This window comes from Mesitornis unicolor, unplaced genomic scaffold, assembly GCF_000695765.1.
Source record: "Mesitornis unicolor isolate BGI_N332 unplaced genomic scaffold, ASM69576v1 scaffold36299, whole genome shotgun sequence".
In the NCBI taxonomy this organism is placed as follows: domain Eukaryota; kingdom Metazoa; phylum Chordata; class Aves; order Mesitornithiformes; family Mesitornithidae; genus Mesitornis; species Mesitornis unicolor.
The window spans coordinates 21,165-29,715 of NW_010210076.1; the positions used below are offsets into that span (position 1 = coordinate 21,165).

General features: G+C 40.1%; 1 protein-coding gene across 1 annotated transcript; it reads right to left on the minus strand.

Annotated features, from left to right (window-relative positions):
• Nucleotides 1–6,419: 6,419 nt before the first annotated feature.
• On the minus strand, nt 6,420–7,971 carry KCNJ15 (potassium inwardly-rectifying channel, subfamily J, member 15). Its single transcript, XM_010193069.1, has 2 exons — nt 7,904–7,971; nt 6,420–7,560 (listed from the first exon to the last, which is right to left on the minus strand). The coding sequence occupies exons 1-2, from the start codon at nt 7,969–7,971 to the stop codon at nt 6,420–6,422; spliced, it is 1,209 nt and encodes a 402-aa protein (XP_010191371.1).
• Nucleotides 7,972–8,551: the final 580 nt, after the last annotated feature.

Here is an 8,551-nt window from a genome sequence, read left to right on the forward strand (position 1 = left end):
GCTATCTGAAGAGGAAAGCAAGCCTCAGTTCTGAAGTGCTACACACTGAGAGAAGGTATTTATCTGTTCCTTTCTTCTTGCCTGTCTTTCAGAAGTGTTTTACCTAATGTTTTACCAGCCATAAACTGTCATAATATGCACCCAAATCTGCAGCTTTTTGAGATGCTTCATGTTGATACAGAACTTGTGGGATTACCATTTGTTATTCACTGCTATTTCAGGGCACTTGGCGTATGGAATAGATGCTCTCAAAAGGAATTCATGAGAGCAGAGAGGAGAGGGAGGGAGGAAGAAGTGTGAGGATCTCATTGAGAATTACCCTTAACCTCTATTCTGACCTTCCCCAGACACCTAATTGTACTGCAACAAGACCAAAATGAGTGATTCTGTCACATGAATATTAGTTGAACAGGCTTTGGGAAATGAACATTGCCTAAACCTTTGTTTCTCACAGGAAAGCAGCTATATGTCTGCAACTTTACAATGGCAAAATATCCTGACTTACAAGCAGCATCTTCCATGGGCTACTATGGTATATACTGTTCTTTCCAAAACTTGTCTGCTACTAGTGTAACATTTATGATACTTTTGTTCTGAAAATAACAATCTTGTTTTTTCTGATAACTAGCAAGATTGGCCATTTAGCATGAATCACCTAATTCATTCCAGATCTTGGAATTTCATATTTATTTTGAGATATTTCTTATTTTGAAGCACAGTGAAGGGTACATTTCACAGATCATTTTACCAATTTCATTTGGTAAAGAATGAATAACAATCACCTAACTTGAAAACTGTTGTTTAACCGCAGTTGTTAAGTGAAATCTTATTCTGCTTATGATTCAAGTATATCTCTTTGTTGCAAAGGAAAGATAAATAAATTATGATCCTAACCAGCATTAGATAATCAGATGCTTAATATGAGCAGTAGAAGGGAAAAGATGTTGAAATAGGTCTATGGGAAGTGAACAATTTGTGTTGCAAAAGTCATTAATGAGTACTGGAGCCATTTGTTCTATGTTAAGTCTTTTCCTCAGACACCTCAGCCCTTTTCAATGTATTCAATAGTGTTCCTGAATGACAGTAGATATACAGTGAGGATGGTCAAAGACAGCTTTATGTTGCTACCTCTATCAGACTCTTTTGCTCTCCATGAAAGTAGAACAGAACACACGTCTTGCACTTCCACAGTGCAGGATCTCAACACCAATTTACCTCCAGAAGCTGCTTTTGGTTTCATTAGAGCCTGCCACACATCTGAATCTCAGCTGGAGCCTTGGTAGTGCCAGGCAGTGCTCCATTCTGCTGTTGGTCCTGAGAATGTTGATCTTGGGTAAAGAAGAGGAGCAGGAAGAGCAATACAGTCTTTGTCCACTGTCAAAGATTCGGGCCAACGTGTCTGCCAGAGTCATGAATCCTATGTCTTTAAACGCTTCCCCCCTCTCAGTATCACTAATGTCAGTCATCATGTCATATTTTGTCTGGATAAACATTTACAGAGGACAGTAAAGACAGAATGAATTTAACTGTCTTATGATATGATGAGGTGCACAGTGAACATTGCAGAGTTTACTGTTAAGAGGAGATGCAAAAAGCATACGCACATTGTGCTACTTGTGGAATTATGTTGTTTTGCTGTGTGCACTACGTGCTAACACAGGACAGGGCAGCTCTGAATAGTCTCTGCTGGGGGAATATATGACATCCTGGAAATGCTCCAAAAGCTCTTCCAAGCCATTTCAGTACAGGATGTTCAATCAGTACCTATTGCATTAAAAGGGCTCTGTTCTGGTAATCTAATATTTGCAGAGAGTAAGAATGCTTTCATTCAGTAAGAATTATCTGCTGAAGGCTGAGCAGGCAAGTCAGGTTAACATTCCTTTATTCATGTAATCCCACCAACATGAGGGTGACCAGGACATGACTGCTTTGGAGCCAAACAGTATTTTAGCAAGGAATAGGCAAGAACTAGAGCATACACTATGGTTTTTTAAGCTTCTCTCCATCACAGATTTGATAGAGTCATCACAGAGTCTTACCTGTTCTTTTTCAAGATCAGGCTGTCATCAGGCTAACACTGAACAAACACAATTAAAAGTCATCAGGAATATTTGTTCAAATACAGAACTTGCATTCACTTTTCCCAGTCCTTTGAGTTACCTTAGCAAATCTGAGTTTTGGGGTTATTTTAACCTGGCATACTATGGAAGTGAAAATATTCAGCCATATGTGTGAGTGTGCGTGAGTGGGTTTTCTTCTCTGTTTTTCCATTTGAATCATAGAATCATAGAATGCATTGGGTTGGAAGGGACCTTTAAAGATCATCCAGTCCAATCCCCCAGCAGTAAGCAGGGACAATGTTACTAGATCAGGTTGCTCAGAGCCCCATCAAGCCTGACCTTGAATATCTCCAGGGATAGGACCTCCACTATATCTCTGGACAACCTGTTCCAGTGATCTATCACCTTCATATTGAAGAACTTTTTCCTACTATCCAACCTAAATCTACCCTTTTCTAATTTAAAACCATTACCCCTCATCCTATCACTACATGCCCTAGTGAACACCTCTTCCCCAGATTTCTAATAGGCACCTTTCAGGTATTGGAAGGTTGCTATAAGGTCCCCCCTGGAGCCTTCTCTTCTCCAAGCTGAACAACACCAACTCTGTCAGCCTAATTTAGTAGGAGAGGTGCTCCAGCCCTTTGCTAATCTTTGTGGCCCTCCTCTGTACCCACTCCAGCATTTCAATGTCCTTTTTGCGTTGGGGACTCCAAAGATGGACATAGTACTCATTTGGCATTCCTTCCCATCTTCCCCAGTATCTTTTAGACCAGATGACTATTTGTCCCCCTACATCTATTCAGAAAATTGCCACGTTTTTCTGGAGACCTGTCATATTCTTGGCTGTCCACAAACATTGTCATCAGTTTGGAAGATGAAGTGAAACATTTGTGAGGGATGGTGGATCTGACTCTGGTGCAGTAAGCCCGCAGTCTCTGAGGGCTCATTTCTTCCTTTCCTTAGTCATTGCAAGGAACCAATGGAAGTGAAATTATACTTCTTCAATCACCTACCTCCACAGAAAAAATCAAAAAAGAGGAGAAAAAAAAAAAAGAACAATGAAGTATTGAAAATATTGAAGCCAAACCCTAAGCAAATAGTTCAGAAACAGTCCATGAGCTGAAATAAGTTCCCATTCAGTTGTGTGCTGTACAAACCAAAATAATTGAAAAGACTCTAAAAATGTTCTGCTCACTGATAACTCAAGAATTAAAGAAGGATAAATATATCATATTTCTCAATAAATTTTTAAAAGTAAATTTTAAATTACTATGACTATTTTATTCTGAGTGATCTAGTGATTCAAATGGAGGGTTTACTTGATAGGTGTAATCATGCTCTTAAAGCCCTCATTGCAGAGGGCTCTACCATTTTCTTCAGTCCCTGAAATTTTAGATTCAGATATAATTTAAATTTTTTCATAAAGAATAAATTGATAGACTGCCATAATCATCCAACTCAGTGGTTTCCAAAGCGGTATCTTCCATTTGTGGGGCAGAGAGAGGAGTGAGAAGGTGCTGCTGCTGGCTATGCAGGTACCTGAACTACTGGAGCTGTGGGTGCTCTGCCCGACACCCTCGGGACAAGCGTACAGCAGAAAAGAAGGCTCTCATGCCCTCAGTCACCATGGGGGCAGGACAGTCCTTAATCATGGGTAAGGCAGCTTTGGGATGGCCATGGAGGTTTTGCTTTCTGATTCTCTATCCCGTCAGACCTCAGTTGAGGTAAATCACCAGTTTTACACAACCAGAAAAGCTGACCACAAGCAGTGAGAGGCTGTGGTTTGCTGGTGACTCATATCAAACCCACAAGTCATGATATTTTTCCACTGCAGTTTAGTACTCTACACTTAAGCATGGTGCACCAAAGCCACTCTTGCTCTTCTTAACTTGCAAATAAAGCAATGGAAGTTATGCTTGCATGAAAGCAGTAGGGAGAAGTACAGCTAATTGCAGAGTAAGACTGTGCTCTGAAGCTGGAGTGAATAACAGTGCATTATATATTATGTTAATGTATGTATATAATACTACTGAACAGTCTCTCACTACCTGATGAAAGTTGGCTTTGACTTTGACCAAGATTTCTAGTGTTCTCTCTTCTCTTCTCTTCTCTTCTCTTCTCTTCTCTTCTCTTCTCTTCTCTTCTCTTCTCTTCTCTTCTCTTCTCTTCTCTTCTCTTCTCTTCTCTTCTCTTCTCTTCTCTTCTCTTCTCTTCTCTTCTCTTCTCTTCTCTGAATTGTAGGACTGAAAGTTCAGAGAAAATAAATTTTTCGGGTACTTTATTTCTTTCCAAGGCTTTTGCTTATAAGCAAAGAATAAGAAGTGCATGGAGTGCATGCTTCATTATCAAACCATGGAGGCTAAAGCTTGGCAAAAGAGAGGTTTAAACACCTGGGCACTTTTGCCTGAGCATCCCAAAACAGTGTTCTTTGAGTTAAAGGACATGAACCTCAGGTCTATACAATGACTGCAAAAAATAACTGAACACACACTCCCAATGAAACAAGCAATAAAACAAAATGAAGGAAAACTGAAAATTAATAAACACTAATTTAAAAATTAGCACCCTCTTCATGTGGTTGTAAATGAAAACCTGCATGACAGCACAGCACAATACCACTTGAAAATTCTTTCCCAAAATGCTAGGCAGGCCATACAACTACAATGGTTTGAGAAATCTTGTTTGCATTGCAGTAGGTAGGGAAAATTATTGGATTATGGCTTAAGGCTATTTGTTCAGAAAAATACCCGGATCTCTGAATTCTCACACAGGAGAGCTATCCATTTCTGTAAAAGAGCAGTTTCAAGCCTCTGGCGCCCTCTCCTTACCCACCCCCACCCCTGCTGTATGTGCTCTGTTCTTCTTGACATTCAGTCTTGATGCCAAGAGCTCAAGTTGCTGTGTGCCTCTTTGGGCACCAAGCTAGATTCACTTAGTGTATAGAATATTCTATGGCAGACTGCATTCCACTAGGCCACACAGTGCCAGGAAGCTAAGCACAGTAACTGTAAGTATAATGATGTCAAAAGCCCTTTCATTACTGCAGGTCTTGGTAGCTCTCAGGCCAAGACCTGGCCCACAGATTCAAAACTTGTGCTTAACACAGATTTTCCTTGCCAAAGCTTTGAAGGAGCAAAACCTCTAGAACTCAGAAAGCTACCAAAGTGATATGAGTCAGAAAAAGTTTCCAAGTCCTGTTAAATAGCTGACCCATGTATAATAGGCATGTTACATGGACACCACTGCTACCTGGTTTGCTATTGAGAATGTGACTGCTTTAGTGACCTGCTGAGTCCCTGCGTTGTATGCTGGATACAACTGCCTACACCAAGCTCTCAGCCCTTTCAACAGCTCTGAAGTACCACACCCTCTCCCCATGCCACAAAGAGATCAGGAGCTCCTCAAATTAAATTCCTTTATTAATGGAATGGTTTTAATAGACCAAAAATAAAATGGATGAAAAGGAATGCTTGTCCTTTATGGTTGCCAGAAAAAGTAAATATTGTCTACAGACATTATACAGCTCTCTTTTAACCAAAATTAAATACGGTCCATAGCAAAGCAAGCAATCTTTAGAAATGTATTGTTATGCTGCTATTACAATCTATTTACACTGGATAAAAACCCAGTGTCTCAAAGTCAGCTTTAACCTTAGTTGATTACTGTTATGATTCTGTGTAGTTTGCCCTCAACTCTCCTTTTAGTTATTATATATAAATCAGGCATTAACAAGGTTTAAAAAAGTGATGATCACAAAACAAGCTCTGAATAGCAGAGGGAGCTCCTTTCCTCACCACCCAGCACAACTACTTTGTCACCATCCTTCAAAATTTCAGAAGTTTTTCACCTCACTGCAGGCTCTTCCCACATCCAACCATTTGTCTCTCCAATCAACTTACTTTCAGTGCCATGAATCATTGTGAAGGCAATATATGGTATGAGAAAATGCATTTTAAATATATATATTTTAAAGTTACATATTTTCTTCTAGCAGTACTGTGTGCTGTCTCTGCAAATCTATGTTCACCATAAAACCACAACAAATAAATATTTGAAGGAATCAGCACAGTGCATCCAGTTTCACTTTCTGAATGGAAAGTGATGTGTCTGCTTTTAATGATGGTGTAAGGCAGAGACTTAATATATATCCAACTTCGCTAAGTCACAGTCATGAAATCCTGCCTAATTACAAAATACTTGATTAATAACTCAGCCAAACAAAAGAATAGGCTTACTATACACCAAAGCTACTTGCTGAAAAGGACTTAACTGCTGGTTTCACAGCATACATACAGCATGGAGAGTATGTTTTTTCAGTTTGTAAAATGGATTAATCAGAATAATTTGTCCATTCCATCAAACATTGCTCTGCTGTAACAACATCGTTCTCAGTTCCCTCTCTCTTTGATCCTCCTGCCTGTATTTCTCCTCCAGTTTTTGTTTTTCGGAGTCCATACTATAAAAAGTAGAATCTGTGCTTCTCCTAATCTTCTCAAATTGACTGAAATCTGCAACATATTTTCCATTTGAAGAAAGAGAAACCACAGGCACGAACTCATAGCCCCAGTGGATCTCCTCAGGGATGTAGGAAGTCCTGCTTTGGCAGACAGCACTAGTGGACTCCACTGTGGCGTTGAGGAGCACCACAAGCTCAAAGTCCTTCTCCTTGAGATTTTGAGGTGTGAGACCTCTCAAAGGGCTGCTTTCATCCAAAATATGGTAGAAGGTTAAAGGCAAAATGAGAAATGGACTCTCTGAAGAGGAGTCAACATTGAACTTGACACTGGCTTGATTCAGCAGATCCCCTTCTTTGGTTTCGTATGTTTGAAGAAGCTTCCCAGACAGCTGACACTGTATCAGAAGACTCTTCCTCATGTTTGCTACTCTGATCACCAGGCAAAGTTCTCCATTGTGTTTAGTAATGACAGCACAGTGGCTGAATTTAATAGTCTCTGCCCTTTTCTTAGGTCTTGCAATTTTGGCCAGAAAGGTACCTGTGATGAAGATTTCAATCAAGGTGGTGATGACCAGTTGGGCCACAAGTAAGAAAATGGCATGAGGACACTCCTCAGTGATGAAACGAAATCCATAACCAATGGTTGTCTGTGACTCCAGGGAGAAAAGGAATGCCCCAGTCAGAGAGTCTACGTTCTTGACACATGGCTCATGCTTTGGGGTAAACTTGCTTATTTCTAAATCACCATGAAGGAATGCAATGGCATAGTAGATAACTCCAAAGAGGAACCAGGTCATAACAAAAGTAGCAGCAAATAAGGTTAGTTTGTACCTCCACTTCATGTCTATAACTGTAGTCCACAAATCTTGAAGGTAGAGTAGGTAAATGCCATCAACTTTGTCTATCCGCACATTGCTGTGACCGCTTTTGGACATCACACGAGGTTTGTGTGCCTTGAGCATGGCAGTGTCAATCCCTCCATTAACCAGGGGGATGCGGGACATATTAATCTTTGTGGTTTCCATTTTCACTGCTTCAGTCCTAAGGAGAGAATAAAAGAAGACTGTTACTTAATGAAATCAAAGCACATAACTGATTCTGAAAAATATCGAAAATGTTGATGGAAAGAAGGCACAAAAAATCTAAACACAGCAGCAGTGAATAAAAACAGCTGGAATATAAAGTTACCATCATACAATATCTGACATTACAAATAATTTGATACTCCTTTTTCCAGGAAAAAAAAAATAATTCTTTGATTCTGGTGACTGCCAAATATGGAGAAGTAGGTTTCTTTTATGATAGCCTGCAAAAGAAATTTGACCAAGATGAAATTTTATATTAGTTCTTTATTTCTGTAAAATGCATTAAATTTTTTTCTTACGTTTCTCTTGAGAAGAGGCTCTTTTTGATTACCGAGAAGGTTTTCTTTAATGCCCTGAAGAGAGACATCTGATCAAAATTAAAGTCGCGTCAATGCTTGCTTTAAAACGCAGATACAGCACACCACTTCTGTCTCTTCCTGCGACAGAGGCAAAATGAGCCAGACCAGCTTTCACTGCGAACAATTAACTTCCACTAGTGATTTACTCAGTCAGAGCTGGCTCTTCGTTACAAACCTACGACTAATCTAGAGGGAAACAATGCAGACTTGGACACATCAAAGTCGAGTTTTGGAAAGGAATATTTACACCTGAAAACACTTCGAAGCTGTTTGCACTGTACAGCACTCCGATTTTAAGCCATCTAAGGGAAAAAAAGGAGGCAATTCACAAAGTCAGCATTCTGGCCATGGGCCCTGACCTGCGCGAACCCAGCAATCAATGGACCACCCGACTCCTGAAGTTTGTTTACTGTGCATCAGTCTGGATGGAGAGCAAGTGTGCAGACACTCAGGACTGAACAAAGCCCACAGAGTGAAGCAGAACAGTGCCTGTGTCAGTTTGATGAGGCAAGTAACAAGACTCGGCTTGTGGGACCAGACAGTGATTACGTACAGCAAGGACAGTGCATGTTATAGTCGTTTCCAACA